This window comes from Vidua macroura, chromosome 4, assembly GCF_024509145.1.
Source record: "Vidua macroura isolate BioBank_ID:100142 chromosome 4, ASM2450914v1, whole genome shotgun sequence".
NCBI classification, from domain to species: Eukaryota; Metazoa; Chordata; class Aves; order Passeriformes; family Viduidae; genus Vidua; species Vidua macroura.
In genome coordinates, this window is record NC_071574.1 from 18873909 (window position 1) to 18892442 (window position 18534).

General features: G+C 39.2%; 1 protein-coding gene across 2 annotated transcripts in view; it reads left to right on the forward strand.

Moving 5' to 3' along the window:
- The window catches only part of ADGRL3 (adhesion G protein-coupled receptor L3), a 487040-nt gene that overhangs the window by 219659 nt on the left and 248847 nt on the right, over positions 1-18534 (forward strand). For both annotated transcript variants that reach the window (XM_053975251.1, XM_053975252.1), the window contains exon 4: positions 15104-15317. In XM_053975251.1, the coding sequence (XP_053831226.1) occupies positions 15104-15317 (214 nt within the window). The remainder of the gene's footprint in view (positions 1-15103; positions 15318-18534) is intronic.

Consider the following 18534-nt stretch of genomic DNA (forward strand, 5'->3'; position numbering starts at 1 on the left):
AATTGCTTACTTGTCCATTTTGTGATAGAGTGTGTAATATAACCGGATGTAATATAGGAATGATGTGTGTGTGTATATATATGTATATATGAATATATATATGCTGCTTTGCATAACTGGGAGGGACAGATCTGGGGTACAGAGCTGCCAGCAGAACACAGACCTTGCTTCTCTGCAGTGCTGTTGGCTCTCTGCAGCTCCCACAGCTGGCACCAGGAGCTGCACAACCAGAGACGACTCATGGAACAATGCCCAAGTAGGGAGCACCTGCGGCACTATGACTGGGACGTAGGATTTAGGGAATAATGCCCCTCAACCCATCCCAGTAACATCACACCAGGCCCCAATATGTCTCTGATGTTGATTTAATATTGTAGGGTGTACACTAGCTAATAACACTGAGAGGCAGTTAATATCCTTTACAGAATTACACTAATTTATTAGATAGCCATAGTGGAAGGCTATCTAATTAAAGGGAAGAAAAAAAACCCACCCAAGACAGACAAACCTACTAAACATATAATGCCATACCTACACTTTCATCCATCCTTCTAAACTTTGGCTGATTATTCCAGGTCCAGTGCATCTGCATTGTTATCTTCTGTAAGGATGAAGGGTGGAGAGAACAATTCACATGCTATAACTGCAGTCTTTGTCTCACTGCAGCAAATAAAAAATGTTTTAGATTTCACAGATTATGGCTCATTATGAAAACAAAGCAAGCCTCTGACTGAAAATCCCATCTGTTGGTTTGCATTAAGCAAGTCCCTTCTTCCTCCTTGCCCTTTTTTATTCCTGGGCATTCAAAGAAGCTGTTCTGAAACTTTTATTTTTTTTTTTAATATTTACAACCTCAAATGGCAGTATAAAAACCTTGTCTTTGTGGATAAGCTCACCAGCTCTGCAGTAAGAGGTTACTGGAGGTTTTGTGTTGTTTGTTTGGGTTTTTTGTTTTGGGGTTTGTTGCTGTTGAGTTTTTTAGAGTGGAGTCTTTTTTGGGTTTTCTTTTTTTTTTTTTTACTCTAAGTTAATAAATTCAGTGAGTTCCATGCAGCTAAATGCCCCTTTCCTCTTCCTGTTCACTTTCTCCCAAATCTACATAGATCCTTAAAATAAAAAGAAACTCCTATGATCAACAAGCCAGACTATTTGCACAGTAGAGATCTCACCCAGTAATTTGTGAATCAGGCATCGGTGTGCTCCAGAAAAATACTCAGTCATTGTTTAGGTACTTCAGCTGATAAGGAACAAATCATATCTATATAAGTAAGCTGTTCCATGGTAACTTGCTCACATGGTTAAAAATATTACCTTTTTTCTATCTCCATGTATTAGACTTCAGCTTCCAGATCTTGGATCTTGCTTGCCTTTTTCTACTAGATTAAAGAGAAGTATCTTCCCTTGGTAGCTACCTGCAGACTAGAATAGTTTTTTAGACCAGTTAAACAGACTAAATAATTTTGGTGGCTCACTTGTTAAACTGACTTTCCAGGCTCTGCTTGATTTTTTTTTTTTTTTTTTTTTTAATTCTTTGGCAAACCCTTTCAGTTTCTGAACAAACCCTCTGCAGTGTAGGGTACCACAACGTGTACATGTTCCAAGAATAAATGGTCTCATTAATACCATATGCAGGGCAATTTCATCTTCCCATTCCCACTTCTACTTATTATTCACCTCCTCATACTTCCAGAGATCACGTTTGCCCTTTGAACTACTGCAAGTTGTTCAAATTGTTATCAGTTATGGAAACAGTCTTGTTTCAGAGTGACTCCTTGCAAGTCTGTGGTCTCACATAATGAGCACTTCTTGTATTCTTACATGGACTTGTATTTGTCTGTGTTCAAGCATGGTCTGCTCAGGTAGTGTGTAGATCAATCGGCAAAACTGACAAGGTCTGTGTCATTATTTAACATTTCATCAGTTTTTGCACTGACTGTAGATTTGGCAAGCTCTGTGTTTATTTTCTCCCAGATCATCGACAAGTATGTTGAATGATTTTGGACTGTTGAGGGTCTTGCTGAACTTCCAGAAATGCTTCAGTTGAGATGACAGTTCCACATTTGCATTAGGTTTTGAGAAGCAACAGCTAATGCATTTTTCTTGTATGAAAGTGGACTTCTGTTGTCATGCCTTTTTTTTTTTTTTTTTTTTTTTAATGCTTGTTAGTAGCAAAGTGCCAGTGCCCAGAATCAAGCTAAAAAACAGCAGGGGGATTCCTAAGAGGGTTTTGGGTTTCTTACAAACTCCCATTCTTCAGATTGAAAAATACTGGGTGTTTTGCTATTAATATCTTTCCAAATATCTGCTAGAACAGAAAGCATCTCTTTATCACTGTGAATGATGAATATTTCTGTTTGCCTCTTTCTAAATACAGATTGGAGAGAGTTACTGAATATTTGTAGGGAGTTCAGTTTGTGCTTAATAGCTGGTTGTCTTTGACCCACAAACCTTACTAGTTTAAAAATACTGACACTTCTTTAAAAATTCTGCAAGCATATTTTTTTTAGTTTGATGGTCTACTGTTATTTCATTAGTATTTTGAGCTTTTAGTGCTGCATGTTTGTGTTTCCAAACTGTAATTTGTACTTGTTAACTACGCTGCTGCAATTTTTTTGAATTTATTTTTTGTAAGAGAGGGTAGACTATTTAACAAAAGAAGCCATTTCTCATGATTGCAGACTTGGGGGTTTTGTCATGTGGAAACAGACTTCTCAGTATACTGTCTTCATTTTTAATCTTAAATATTCCTCTCTGTTTAATTTTGTGCTAAATATTTTAACCTGTGAGGAGCTATCCAGGCTAAAACCCTCAAATATTTGTGTTACCAGTCAGGACTGTGATCTTTTTTTCTTACCAAGTAAAATTGGTTTGTGTTTATTTGCTCATAGACGTCTGTGTGTTTGTTGATGCTGGTTTTGGTTTTGTTTCTTGTCGATTTTTTGGGGAGTCACTTTTTGTTTGTTTGTGGTTTTAGTTGGGCTTCTGTTTGTTTGCGGTTTTTTTGTCTGTGATCAACACATTCAGTAAGGGCTAATATTACAGTGCATCAGAAAAATTGGCTTAACAAAACTTGTTCAGTAACCCTTTGTATTTTGCCCAGATTGTTACCCCTTGAAAAACTGTTGTGGTTTTTTTTTTTTTTTTTTTTTTTTTTTTTTTTTTTTTTTTTTTTTTACACTACACAGTTTGAGGAGCTTTATTACAGAATAATGGGGCACATTAGAAGAATTGTAAGTAGAAAAATCTGACTTATTTTATGAAGGTTTTTCCTGGTGCTCCAAAAAATCCTTTGGAGGGACAGTGGCAACAGAATTCTTTCCTCAAATATGAAAAGGGAGCACAAGATGATGGAAATATGTAACAATTTTATTCTTAGAAAAAGAAGAAAATTCTAAATTTGAGGTATAAATAACTCTATAAGAACAATGCTTGAAACAGGTAAAAAAGGAAATGGATATTATAGATAGAAGAAAAAATGCTTGAAATGGATCCTTTGTTAGATAGAAGTCAGATTCTATTTAGAAAGTGCACTTAAATGTACTGCAACATAATTACATTAGAAATTTAATGAATAATCTCCCAGAAAGTTTTTTGAAAAACCTTTCTCTGGCGCTTTTCTTTTTTCCTACTTGAAAGAATGCTTCAAAACCCTTTAGGAGGCAAACAGCACAGGGGATTTACCAAGTGCTAAGCAAGTGCTTGGTTTTCCAAGAGCCCTTTCTGTGCCCTTCTTCCTGAGCATCCTCTGTGTCACAGCAGTGCTGGGGCTTGAAAATAGTCCTGCTCTCTCTGACACCTTATTTACAGGAGAAGGAGGAATGGACTCTTTCATCAGGTTATTTTGTCAAAAATATTTCTTTGCCTTTGGGCCCACTATCTCGCTCTGATTAGACTGGGCAAATATATCCTGGTTTTTGCTGGCAGAGAGATCAGCAAAAGATTTACTTCTTTCATCTACCTCTTGAAGGAGGACAATTTGAAACAAGTCTAATGATTGTGTATAAAAAAAAAAAAAGGCTGAAAAAGAGTCTTCCATCCATCACAGTTGTTTGCAGTGGTTTTCTCCTGAAGCAACTTAGATAATTTTTTTTCAGCCATATTTTCATTGAATTGGTGAGTATTGTGCCCTCAAGCGTAGTATCTGCACCTGTTTGTTGCTCATGCTGCATGACTATCCTTTTGTGTGTCACTGTAGCTCCTGTTCCTAACCTGCACACATTTCTTCTTCTCTTTAAAGTGTCCTTTGGGGCACAGACCCTCATTTTGTTCAGTCATGCACGTGGGTGTCTGCAAAGGAACCCTACAGTTTCCCATAGAACAAGAAATGAATCATGATATCCAGTGCTTTAAGGACTTCTGTAAAGCAGGGCTGGCTTTTAACCAGTATGAGGTTGGTGTTTTGCTTTTGTTTTTTTTTTTTCTGAGCACAATGTCTCTGTGACTACTCACACTTGTTATTGCTACTTTTTAAAATGTTTATTAGGCTATTGTTAACCACTTTGAGGGCTGGAGTGGAAGATTAATAGAAACTTTTATCCTGGGACACCTCCACAGCTGGTGGGGTGTGGGACGGCAGAATTCAGAGTGTTTTACTGCAGATAAAAATGCAGTAAGGTGAGTTTGGCCACACTGTTGTGCCCTGGCTGCCCTGGATCTGCAATGGGAGTCCTGGTGGTACCACAGGGTAGCATCCTCTCCCTACTACAAAGCCCAGAAGCTCTCAGCTGTTCACATGACTTTTCTGGGAAGCAGTTGATAAGTCCAGGGCATTTCTGGGAGTCTACGGCTGTGCATTATTTCAGATTTTTAATTTTTTTTTTTTATGTGACTCACCTTGAGATGGGGGCAGTATTGCATGCATGTAAGTATTATATCAACACACACCCATATCAAGCTATATAGTCTTTCTGGAGTAATATTTGCACAGGTGTTATTAGGTGGGAAAATAATTAAGCACAGTGCTTGCTGTGAGCAGGTGGGCACAATAGGAAACTTCATCACTCACGATTATAGTTGTGTTTCCTAGAAGGTGAACCGTTTTCTGGAGGTAATTAATTAGTTTTAATGTTTTGCTACTTTCTACTGAGGAGAAAGGGGTATTATGGGCAAAAATATGTGAATTCATTGAAAATCTGCTTTTACTTCAGGTATATTTCTACCTGGAGCAAGTGTGCATGCCTCAGTTCATTCCCCAAATTTAATTCTCCTACTGTTCTTTATTTTTAAGATTGAGGGGAAGTAAATAAAGTTGGCCACTGTTCAGATGAATGTAAATGCTTCTGAAAAGCTCTTTGAAGCTGCTAGTAACTTCAAGGTGAAATCATTGATATTTTGAGGTCAAAGGAGGAGGGGGAGTAAACGTCACAGAGTTTGGAAGTCATGATTCAGAAGACTGCAAAGAATGGCTTGGCAGGGCCTACTTGTGATTCTTGTTAGTGTATCAGCAAAAAAGGATCTTGGATCTCATGCCGGTGTTCCTGGGATGGAGCTCATATGTGGCATGCTATGGAAAACCTCATTCAGCACCTGGGGACTGGGTTGTCTTTGTAGATTACTCACAGGTAATCTACAGTAAGAAGCACCCATTGGTTTCTCAAAATTCAGTAAGGGCAAATGTTGTTTTGCCATGTAGAAAACTACGCTTGCCATTTTGCCTGTTTCAAATGCACCATGCCTTTCTAAAAGTTTAAGAAGTGCATATATATAAAAAATATAATGGAATGCAATTCTGAGAAGTCAGGATCTTAAGGTAGTCTCAGACTTCTTTATAAAACTTTCACAGTTATGGCTAGTGGAAAGAACAAATTCCCTGTTGCTATTTATGGCAGAGACTCAAAGGAGCTCTGATGGCTAAAACACACAAAAAAAATCAGTTATTAATGATCTGTGATTTAGCCATATTACTTCCTTGAGATGGCTAGTCTTTGAGGTCTGGATAACTTCTTGTAAAATGAATGCTAAAGGTGTCATTTTTAGCCTTTGATATAAAACAATTGTTTTAAATGGTAAATATTTGGGGGCTCAGATTTTTCTACAGATATTTGAGTGTTAGGCTCTAATACTTCGGCATAAATTCTTTTTTGCCTGCCTTTTTCTCTGGACAATTCTCCACATTTCACATGGTTCTCCTTTGTAGGCAGTACAAACTTAAAAATAGATTTACTGCTCTGATAAACAAATCTGTAAACAGCACAAAGTAATCTCCACTCTGCTGTTCATCATTTCTGTAATAATGCAGATATTTCTACAAGAGCTTTAATGTTCCCCTTCAGAGCCTTTTCAGGGAGCTGTAAATCAAAATTAAAAATTTTGCAAAGGTATTTCTTGCTAGGAATCTATTATTTGCAGCTTTTCAGCAAAACTCCAAATACATCCAACCTGTCTAATTTTCAATAGCCTTAGAAGAATTGCTGAACCTGCTGAATTCACCAGGTCTCTTCCTGACTTTTTTTGTTTTTTGGGGTCAGTTAGTTACTTTGGTGTGGTTTTATGTTTGGGGTTTCCCCCCTTCTCTTTTTCTCCCCACCCCCATTTTTTTTCTCCTATTGTGAGATAAAAATCATATTTGGGCTCTGTTTCATCTCCAACTTTTGAGAATGCATTTGTGTCTTGGCCTCCTCCAGTTATCTTCATCCTGCTTCCTGTAGCCCAGGGCTGCCACCTCCCAGTTCACAGTGGTACAAGAGCTGAAGAGCACTTGGGAAATATCCAGCTAGGCCACCACTAAATCCTACTGAAGCCCATTCTAATGGCAAACCTCAAATAATTCTGCTGGTAACAGGAAAGCTATTCTAGCTTTGTGTTATTTTAGAAAGGGTATGAATTTAAGCTAGTGTTTTAAATGGGAACAAAAACAAACTGTAATTTTAAATTAACTTATTATATAATAGGAAATATGAAAATTATTATCAGATTCTTTTTTTTTTACTTAATGTTCTTAGGCTAAACCCTTGATGCTCATTTATCTGTCTCTATGATTTTACCTGTTATGGTGGTTTATAAAAGTTTTTATATGAGATTAAAGATTAACCTTACTAATGGCTACAATTAAAACCTACACTGGAGTAATTTGAAATGGGGCAAATTCTGTTATTACTCAAATCCTACTCACTTCACATTAACTTGTGCTGTATTAAATTTGAGATACCAAGGCTGTTCAGCAATGTCAAAATCAAAGCTTCTCTGATTTGAGGGTTTTTGTTGAAGACCGTTGAATGCCTATTGTAACGACACTAACTTTGAGTTGGGTACAAACTAAGTGGCATGTTTTTCCTTACTAAGGACCCAGTGATATTTGAGGTGTATGGATTTGTAAAAAGGACTGGTCTCTGTGGCTCAGAACCTAATGCTTCTTTTATTGAGAATACAAATGTCTTAAAGTTATGGACCAGGATATAAAAGCTAGATATTTTAATAATGTCACTGTTCGGCTGGAAGGCAAGTTTACTATAAGAGTTGGTTATAGAAATTAAGCACCACTGCTTAGTGCAAGGCTTTAAACTCTGATACTTATGTGTGCACAGCTTTCCTACACTTGAAAGGTAATTCACGTGAAAGAAGCCTGTAAATTTAAAGAACGTTTGTGTCTAAGTATCTAATGTGTGCCTTTCATTACAAATTAGATGACCCACTGCAAAGGAAAAGATACTTAGGAATGGCTTTTTTCCTGTGATAGGGCCTAAATATTAATGCACTTGCATTCAACATCCCCTTGGAGGCCACATTATATTTGTCTGTTGTTCTCAACTTGTTTCTTCTGCTTTAATTAAATTAATTAAAATGACATTTAGCTCAGGCTGGGACTGTGCTTCTGACCTCTGATTTGAAAGTAGGTTGTCATGTTTTTTTGAAAAGCACTCTAAATTCAGCCTCTCTTCCTTTTAAAAATCTTTTGCTTTCTTACTATGACCTGAGCTAACCTTTTCTGAGCTGATTGAACTCTATCAGCCCAGCAGAAATCCTTTCCCTCTGCCCCCACTGGTTTAGTTTCTTGGTGAATTATTGACTTTCCCTTCCTCATAAAGGAGTGCAGCAAGTACAGAGCTGGAAGCATGTCCAGCAGTGGAGCCATGGATGGAGACAGGAAGGTTTGTTTTAGGGAAGAAGCAGGCTCCCTTTTCCTTTCAACAACACTCTCCTGGCAGGTGCACTTACCCTAGGGCACTGCCTCTTCAGCAGCTTGGAAGGGTGGTGACCCTTGGTGACGCCTTGGTGACGCCTTGCTCGGGTGTAGAGATCAGCTTCAGAGGTATTCACATCTCCACGAGGGGGAAATAGGTGAGGATAAGGCCTTGTTGAAAGGCAAGTTTGTTGCAGTTCCCAGAGTTTCCCATCACTCACTAATGAGATTACAACCCGTGCGCCCCAGAAGGTGGGAATGGAGGCGGAGAAGGGAAGCGCAGTATTCTGGTGCACTACGTCCTCCAACAGGCTTGGTTTGGGTCTCCCTGACTTGGGCTGTCTTCACACAGTGCCTCAGTCACCTCCTCCTGTCAAGCTCCTCCATTCAGAGCTACCATCTTGATTCTGTGGTTTTGTTCTTTTATCGCTTCATTTTCTTCTCCCCCAGGGCTTTGCAATGACCGATTTCCCTTGTTAACACTCGCCCCTGAGTGCAAATGCATCCACTTCACTGTTGTCTTTTTCTGGTGATCTTCCACAGTACTCTTTGCCCACTGTCTGTGAGTTTCTTTTCTCTTCTCTAGGAAGATACTGAGAGATTCTAAGATAATCTAATGCTTCTTACTCATAAGGAAAGCTTCTCCATACTTTGTGTAAGGCTTTGGGAATGTAAGGGGAGAGAATAAGGATATTTATCAGCTGAGCGTGGCAAAGAGATGAGAGGAGTATTGATTGTATGAAGAATGAGCAATAGAATTACCCCAGGATGTATCTCTCTGGTGCTTAATCCTCTGGCTGCTGTCCCTGGGCTTTTTGGGCATCCAGAGGATGGTGGAAAGAGCCAGTTGTTTGTCCCTCACTGTTTTGAGATCTTAAGACACCTAGAAATGCAGAAAGAGATCTGCCATGGAAATAAAAGGTGCTTTCCATGAGGCTTATACACAGAGACAGACGTTTCCTTCAGAGATACTCAGTTTAGGACTTGGCTAGGTTTTGGAGTTTTTTGTGCTCCTGTTTGTATTCATAGTTGTGTCACCTTGGAAAATTCACTGATTGTGTGTGAATTTTGGCAATCCCTACATAAAATCCTCTCTATGTTTGCGACAACCTTCTGTGAATCCTTTTAATTGTGGGTAGAGCATCAGGTATAAACTTACAGATGAACATCCCTACTATTTTCATTCGTAGAAGCTGGGAGCAAATCCCTAGCAGGTGTCCCTTGCGTGTTATATAATGGAGATAGGGTAAGCATTTTATGGAACCTTAAGGTAGTTGACCTCAACCTTCACATAAACAGCACAGGGAAATGTATGAGGATTTTCTATTTTTTAGCTTTTCTTTGGTTGCTTTGGTGGGGTGTTGCCCAGCCTTGTATACTCCATCCCACCATGTAAAAAGATGCTCTTTCAGTTTGTGAAGTCTGCTCATCGCTGGCTGTTTGCTGGCTGAGGGGGATCAAGGTGAAGGTGACCAAAGGAAAGTTGCAAATTGCTTTTGATATAATCTATAAAATAAGAAATCCCAAGATGATCTAGGAGGATGTGGGTATTTGATTCATGTCGGGAAACCAAAGCTGAAGCCACATGCTTCACTTTCTGAGGATGCAACTAATTCTCTTCTTCCTTTCCATGGCAGATTTTAGAGTGCTTAATGGAGGAGATAAGATTTTGATAGATGAGACAGCAATCAGCTGAGGCACATAGGGGAGAGCTGGGAATGGGGACCAGGACTATCCAGCTTTGCACTGCTGATGGCTTCAGCTCTTTGGCCACACTGGCTGTCTTCAATTCTTCCCCAGGGGAGCTGGATATGGATGTTACAAGCATTTGCTGCAATCTCTTGGCACCAGCCTTTGTCTGTAGGATTCACCTTTCTTTAACCCCACTGTAGCCAGAGAGTAGAAGAAAGGCTTTTCCACTTTGTCCCTCTAGAAAAGACAAAGTTGCTTGTGTTTTTTCTTTTTTTTTCTTTTTTTTTTTTTTTTTTATCGTCAGCATCTGTAGAGAAAGTGGGGGTGAAAGAATGGTATTTCCGTATTTGTATATTTATCATAAGATGTCAGAGAACTTTGGACCAACTAAGCTATTTTAAGCTTGTCAGAACTTTTTTTGTGAAAATACTGGGAAGTGGGGATGTTGGATGCTTGAGAAATGTTTGTTGTCACCATCTTTAACTCAAGGTTGTTGAAAGGTAAGTTTTCTACTAATATTGCTCTTGAGATCAGAGGCCAAGAAGAATTTGAATTAAGGAAAAGAGAGACAGAGAAGAAATACTGAGCAATGTCTGGATGTAAACAATTAATGCACTAAGGAGACTTTATATCCTAACAGGCAAAAGTAGGGCCCTGGTTTAGAAAAGTACTTCAGAATGTGGAGTGAGCCCTACAAAGCCCATTGACTTATTGACTGAAAGGGATTTCCACTCCTACCCACACCTGAGTAGGCTTGAGAATAAGAGGAGGGGGACTTTTTTTATTATTACTTTATGATTTTTTTCCCCACAGAGCCAAGGTGAACTGTGGGAGTATTAAATACTGCAAAATTACAAACACAGAAGCATTCTTCCAAATTACTAGGAAACCTCTTCCCCCAGCATGCTCTGTTTGCACTTGGGAACAGTAAGTCAGATACTTAGCTGGGCAGACCAAATCATATACAGAGCTTGTGAAAATAATTATCTCTACAATTCCAGCTTTTGTTTCACAGCCCTTAAATATGCACTGAATTTTCGCACTAAAAATTCTGAGCCAGAACATGATTTTGCTGGGAAAATTGCATATAAAACCTAATTAAAAGCATCAAGCCACATTTTTCTTTTAAAAGTACATCTACTACCATCATGCCTCTGAATGTAACAAAGCTCAACAAGTCTCTAGCAGCCAAGGAAACACATAATTTAAAGGCTATTTCGGCATTTGATTAAGCACACAGTGATAACTACAAGCCCGTGCCCTGCAGGCATGACAAGAGGCAATTATGTTCTGAGGTCAAAAGCGAGGGGGAGAAAAAGCACAAGATTTTGATGACTTACTTTATTTTCCAGCTCCTGAAATTAGCAGAGACAAAGGAGTTCTAAATCGCCCAGATAAAATCCTGTCATTATCTGTTGCCTTTTCACCCTCAGTGCTCTCACTTTGCCCTGCAGAAGCTCTGGAGGATTATTTTCCACCAAATGGCCGCACTTAAAAAACTCGAGTTGGCACACATTTAAACGTTAAATAATTTGAAAAACACTCTTTTAAAGTTCTGTACTTAGATGGCTGTCTGCACATAGGATCCTGGAAAAAGACACCTGTTTGTCAAAGTAGTGAGCAGCCATCAGCTCCTCTTGACTTCAAGCCAACAATTAGGTCACTTATTTAGGAGATTAAATAAGGAGCTCAGTGGAGACTGTAAAGATAGGGAGCTGCTCAAAGGAGAGGAAAGTGTATTAATGAATTAATACAATCGTGCTGTGTATTTCACAGATGGGCTTCGATGTATCTTGTTTCACAGCAAAAAGCAAAATATCTTTGCTCCTTACAGGAAAACCAGTAAAAATGATTAAGTAAGATTATCATATATTGACACAACAACAAAAAACGTGTTTACAAGGAGATAAACAGCCAGGCTCTAATCTTCCTTCGGAGTATTTATTGTAGATACTGAAGTAGAAAAAAAAGCCATGCAGAGCGAATGATTTGGTGGTCAATGGCAGAATGGAAAACATGTGCCTATTGCTTTAGGAGAAAGCATGATAGGAGATCATACTGTATTACAGTATTCAGCTGCTTCTAGTTTTTCCAGGGTGTTTAATTTTTTGTTTTTTATCCAGAAAATAAATGTAAATGTTGACTCCATGATACCACAGGGAGGTGTCTGTAAGTGAAAGTTGTCGTTCTTAGAGCAAGCAGTCAAGTGATTATGTGAAAGGCAAAAAGTTAAATTCCAGGAAGTTTAAAGCTGAATCTAGAAATGTTTGCATCTGTGCAGAGATCCTTTACTAGAGAATAAAACATGCGCTGTTATTTTGGCAAGGGGTGTTCAGCTTTGGTTTGGAGTGTTCAGGGGGCATCCTTGGAATTGATATGCATCCAATTTTAGTAGATCAATGCTGTAAAGTTGCATGTACAGGAGACACACTCATGATACTAGAAATGTGTTCTCATTTGAGGTAGAGAAATATCTTTAATGATTTTGTAACTTGCTGTTAGTAATTCTTAATGTCTTATTTCCAGCAAAACGCAAGAGTTAAGGTTAGTTGCATTTGTACAGTATTGCTATTTGACAAATAAACCACTTTTGTATGGGTGAATTCTCAGACGTTTAATTTTTTTGTGATTTTAAACAGGGTTTTCCTCAGCCTTCACGTGTTTAATGTCTTTCTTTGATATAGAATAGTTACTGAAAAAAAACCCAAAACATAGGAATTAAGAGCAAAAATACACTTTTTGAATTGTGTGGCTCAGATGTTTTGTATTCTGTAGTGGGAACTGTAAAAAATAAAGTAGTATTACCGACTCTCTTTGCCCTTTGTATAGGCTATGTTAACCTTCCAGAGAAAAAGATCGAAATTGCCAAAGAACTGGGCAAAACCATAGCTCCAAACAGCTAATATTGCCCGTAAACCTCATTTTGTCATTTTTTTGGCAGTTAACAGGAGTCATCTAAGCACATGGCAGGAGGAGGGAAAGCCCTTGGCCTCAGCATTCTGCCAAAAGCTGCTAGAAACCTTCTGCCTCCCATGTCACCAATATGTTCAGGTTTAGCACAGAACAGGCTTGAGAGGAGAACTCGCCACAGCTCTTTTCCAAAACGAGAATCCTGGCATCAGAAGTTTTTTGGTCAGCACTGGCCTTCTGCTATAGAGTCCAGTGTTTGACAGAGCAGAGCCTGCTGCAGGCTTCTGTGGACAGATCCCTGTGAGCAAACTTAATACCTCTTGAAGTTGTTTTTAGGGCAGGCTAAAATTGCTGAGCTCTGCTGACTCTGCCTTTCTGCCTGGCTTATCTCTTCTATCAAATGTTGTCTCTATCATTGTCCTGTCCTTCCTCCACTCACCTGTACTTGACTAGTGATATCAAGCCAAGGGTAAGAATGCGGCAGTGCACCTTAGAGGTTCACGCTTGTCCTCCTCATTTTCCTCCTCTTGTAACAGGAGAATCTGGTGGCAGTGAGAATTTATTGCGTTACACAAATGTATGGTGCAATATGAGCCCAGGGCAAAACCATTTCTCCGATCTCAGGGAAGGAGGACATCTCAAGTGATCCAAACCCTAAAGCTGTGCTAATTGTGTGAGCTATTATTCAAGAATAAGCATGCGTCTGTCTTAGGAGTTTGCAATTAGTCCACAACTCTGGCACACCAGGGAGGGTCTGATATCGAAGTAATCCCTGCAGATTTACAGAAATCGGAATCTGAGAATCTGTCCAGTGATACATAAATGAGACAACTGACAATAATGGAAGGTTTCATGGAAGTTAATGTGTTGGATTGCTGCCTGACACACAGGGCAGCCTTGATATAGTCAAATGGTATTCTGAGAAACATCAATATAATCTTATTTTCCATAAGCAAACTTAGTGTGCATGTACCATGGGGAAGTTTTATGGAACAAACCAGCAGAACATTGGATGGGATTTTTGGTTTAGGGGGAGAGTATTTTAGTGTTTTTATAATGGGGCCAGGAGGAAAAGGGAGTTGTTGAAAAATGCCTGGTATCAGATGGGCCATGGATCTACTGGAGTCTTACACTTCTCACCATCACATAGAGACAGGCTTGGATTGTATGTTGAGTTTTCTGGTTGGAAGTGTACAAATGTAGCTGGGAGGGCACATAATCTGGAAACCTTTATGGTATGGGCACATCATCCCTATATCTGGAAACCTTTATGGTTCCTTTCATTCTTCTGGAATAAAGGAGAAATGGAGTTGGCTTTTATTTCAGCTTGTGACTGGTGTGCTAGGCTGGGAAACAAGTATTTTGTTCCTAGCATCACCGTGGATTTCCCATGAGATCATCTGGAAGCTGCAAAACCCTTCTGCGGCTGAGTTGAGAAAGACAATGTGTAGTTACTTCATATGGATATTTGGGGATTAACAGATTCACATTCATCAAGCTGTTTAAGATCTTTGGATCAAAGAGGCTGTAAAGATGGGAAATACAATTGCTTGTTGTCAAGTGGCATTGTTTACTAATACTTTAGGGCTTTGTTTTCAAGGCATCTCAAAGTGTGTTTCTTTTTTTTTTTCTTTTTCTTTTGCAAACTGTAGCCTGGATTTCTTTTAAAACAGGTAAGATTTCTGAGAGCTCTTTAATTTCATAAGTATTTGCTAGGTATTTGACCATATAGGCAGATCCAGTGCAAAGCTAAGACTGAACTTCAATCATCTGGTGTCCCCTAAATTGGACTTTCCATGGAAAGTATCACTACAGGGCCCAGACTTTGGGATGGTTGCCAGAACCTGCAGACCATCCCCAGGCATGCTGCAGGCTACAGCAAAAGCCATTAGAATGACTTTTTCTAAGGTCTAAGAAAAAGACCAGGAACAATACAGATGTTATTACATCTGCTGTAGGACAGGTGCAATCTTGCTGAGCAGGTAGGTTCCTAGTTCTTGGATTACTTGTTGTCATAAAATGTTCTTTGCTTGTTCAAGTACAACGCAGGACTGTAATTTTACATATCAAAGCCCAATAGTTTTTCACCTGGTAAGTCAAAATAATAATGATGCCATAGTTGCTATTTGCCTGTTTCAATAAGGGATTTCTAAAGCCCTATATAAAAGGAATCTATAGCTTGTTTCTGAAATGAGAAAATCAAGTCACTGAGTGGAGAAGTGATTTCTCTGGGCAGCCAGCAAGCCAGCGACCAGACCTGGTACCGAAACTATCTCAGTACAGCATATGAGTAAAGCCTGCTGCTGAATGTGATTCCGCTTTTAATTTTAGCCTCGGTGTGGAAAGCCACTGCTGACTGTGTTTCTGTGTTAATCCTTGCAGCTTTCAGCCGTGCCCCAGTGCCCATGGCTGTGGTCCGAAGGGAGCTGTCCTGTGAGAGTTACCCCATTGAGCTGCGCTGCCCAGGAACAGATGTTATCATGATCGAAAGTGCCAACTACGGCAGGACTGATGATAAAATCTGTGACTCTGATCCTGCTCAGATGGAGAATATCCGCTGTTATCTGCCAGATGCCTATAAGATTATGACTCAAAGGTATAGTACTTAGTATTCTTTGTTTGCTGATTGTCGATTTTTTTAATTCGGAGTGTACACACCAGTTTGTGTGCGTGTTTGTGTGAGAAAATGCAGGTGCTTAGTCGGGGTGTATGTGCACAGAATTACAGCTATCATTGCTAAACTGTGGGTTTAACCGAGTTGGTTTAGCATCACGCAATATAAATAACATTTCCTGTAAGTACTGCTCATCAGTCATTTTATTCTCTCTGTGTCCCAGTTTTCCCTCTGAAATACCTCAATATAAAGGCTCTTAATGAATGTAGAAGTGAAATCTTTCTCAAAATACATATTCACTAGTTCTCGTGCAGTGTTCAAACAGAAGGCCAGTAATCTCCTTGAAACAATCAATATTTTGTGTTCAGAATAACATTTACAGTTTTCAAAACGCAAAGAGGCATCTGCATTCCTTCCTGTGTTGCCAGGCTTAGTTTTAGGGAAGATCTGAATTTCTAGTCAAGCATTGGTATTCTCATTGGTGAATTGCTAAATTTCTCAATAATAACTGTAGCTGTTAAGTGTGGCTGCTGCATTTGGAAATGGTAACTGAGATACAGTCAGACATGTAGACAGACTCCTGTCTTGCTTGCAGAGCCAGGGCCTAACAGTTTATTCCAATATAGAGGTATCTTGGTTATGAAAAGCCTTTTAAATGTTGCTGAATTTTTAAGGATATTTTCTGGCACAAATAGGGAAGGATTCATAAGTCACAGCTCTTGACATGTAATTGAATTCAGTAATACATTCCTAATGCATGAAAAATTATTTAGTGCATTTGACTGTTAATTAGTAATAGAGATTAGTATTTCAAGATATTAATAATGGCACTGGCATAGGCTAAGTGTTGCTAATTGATGTCATGACAACATGTGTTTGGGTCCTAACAGTGACCTCATGGCTTAAAGCAGTGCAGAGTTTTAATGGAGCATCTTGCTGTTGTTTGCTGTGAAACGCTTTGCACTAAAATGGACTGGTGTGAGCAACATGAGATGCAGCTGTGTTTCACATGCTAACTGCTATTTTTGACTTTAGAAACTGCTCCATGTTGAGTATTTAGGTCTCAATATGTTGAGAAGTCTCATGACAAATGTCCTCGCTGCTGCACATGGCTCCTCTAAGACCATTCTTTAAGTTGGACCTCCTTGGGTAGCTGGTTGAATTCTTGTTTATAGAGTTGTGTCAGCTACATTTTCGAGAGAAGTGGGGAAGGATAGCAAAGTGCCATCAGCCAGTCCCTTGGATTCCATGTGGTTTTAGTGGAATTACTGTAATTCTTCTGTTCAGGTTGTTAGTGGCTTCAAGCAGAAACCCTTAATCCTCTACATATTGGCAGAATAAAGCCGTGTCATCCCCTTCGTGGCCCATTACAGAGTATAAAGTATTAATATTTTTATGTATCTAAATTTATTAGTGTCCTCTAGGCTGCAGCTCCTGAGCCAAATGCAGAGCTCTGCAACCTTCTGATCAGTCTCTACTTACAGCAAGTCTGCAATAAACATTGGCCCTTGGGTCAGGGAGGGCACACAATTGTCTTCTGTGCCCGTGGCACTGCAATGAAAAATTCTGGTGATTACTCACCTCCAGGTATCATCAGGCTCAAATGGCTTAGCAGAGAGTGACTCATCTCTGTGGCAAAATATCTCTGTTCTTCCATTTGGGCAGCAGAAAATGGTGCTGAAGAGGATGGACACTGAAGGGGGGAGAAGATGTGCAGTCCTATTATTGGGTACTATTGAGTTTCTTGAAAATAAATATAAGCCTGATGTTAAAAGACGTGTAAAAAATGAGAAAATATTCGACTTTGCATTTTTGTCAGTCTATTTTTTTTTTAAGTCTCCATTAATTCAGAGAGTTGAAACAATTTAAAAATAAAGCTATTAAATATGAAAAAGCTATTATATGAAAAGCTATTAAAATGAAATACGTTCTTAAGATGCAAACCAGCTCTGAGTACACTTTACAGCTGAGCCTCTGAAAAAAAAATAGTTTAAAAGGAAAATTGTGACAGCCTAGTATTTGTGGCACTAAGTATAGAATTTTCTTCTGAAAACCTCTACCTTCAAAATTAAACAATCAAGCAGTATTTGGGTGGGTTTCCAGATGAATGCAGGCTCTAACACAGTGAGCTTGTCTTTGCTAATGCAGCAGGGTGGGGGAGCAGCTGCTGGGAACTGAAGATTGTCGTGAGTGAAACCTGCATGGTAATTGAAAGTGTCTGTGTAAGGAAAGAAAAGTGGTATGTGCAGTGTGTGCTTATTGTGCATTGATGAATTATTGCATTCATAAATACACAGTCCCCTTGTAGGCTCTATAAGAAGTTGTCTCACTACTGGCAAATTTAAATCAGCAACACTGCACGGCCAACTCAAGACTCATTCTGGCGTGGCTGTAGGGAGGGAGAGAGGGAAAGATGGGAAGGAAAGTGTGTGTGAGACAGAGGTGGTGCTAGTGTGTGAGCTGGGGCTGTGAGTGAGCAGATTTATGGTAGATGTTAGTGATTGCTCCCCCAGCCCACCCCCACTGAAGAAAACCTGGAAAAAAAAAAAAAAAAACAAAATCCCAACAGCCTGAGCTAACATGTTCCTTTCTTCTGTATGCTTATATAAATTAATTTTTGCAGATGACTACATGAGGTTATTTTGAAAGGGAAAGGCATAAATCTTACGGTGTGTTTGTGGAGCCCCCTAAGCAGAGGGAATACAAGGAGTTCTTGCTGCAAGTATTGCCCTAAAACTCTCTACAATCTTGGGAATATTGCTTGAAGTAAAGGACATTTAAACAGCTTGTACGGAGCTATTTTATAGGACATTAAATCTCTGAGGCCTGTTTTAGGTTTTTATTTTTTATTTTTTTTTTTAATTTTGCCAGCTCCTCCTTCAAAAATCCCAGCAGCTGTTGTCCGTAACAGCTCAGAAAGTGTGCTTTATGAACTGAAGTTTTTCAGATGTGATGAGAAAAAAATGTCTTTTGTAGCATGTTTGCTTTGGAGAAGCATCTTTGCAAAGCCTGTAACAATTAATTAAATTTTAACCATGCCCATTGTAAATTGTGTGCACTGTACCATGGGAGACTTTGCTATGGCCTCCCTTGATTGACTGTGCCACAAAATTAACATATCATCCATTCCAACAGCCAGGGTTCTCTGTGAGCAACAGAGAAAAGTGGCCTTCAATTCCTGTAAGAGTTGCCTTTGTTT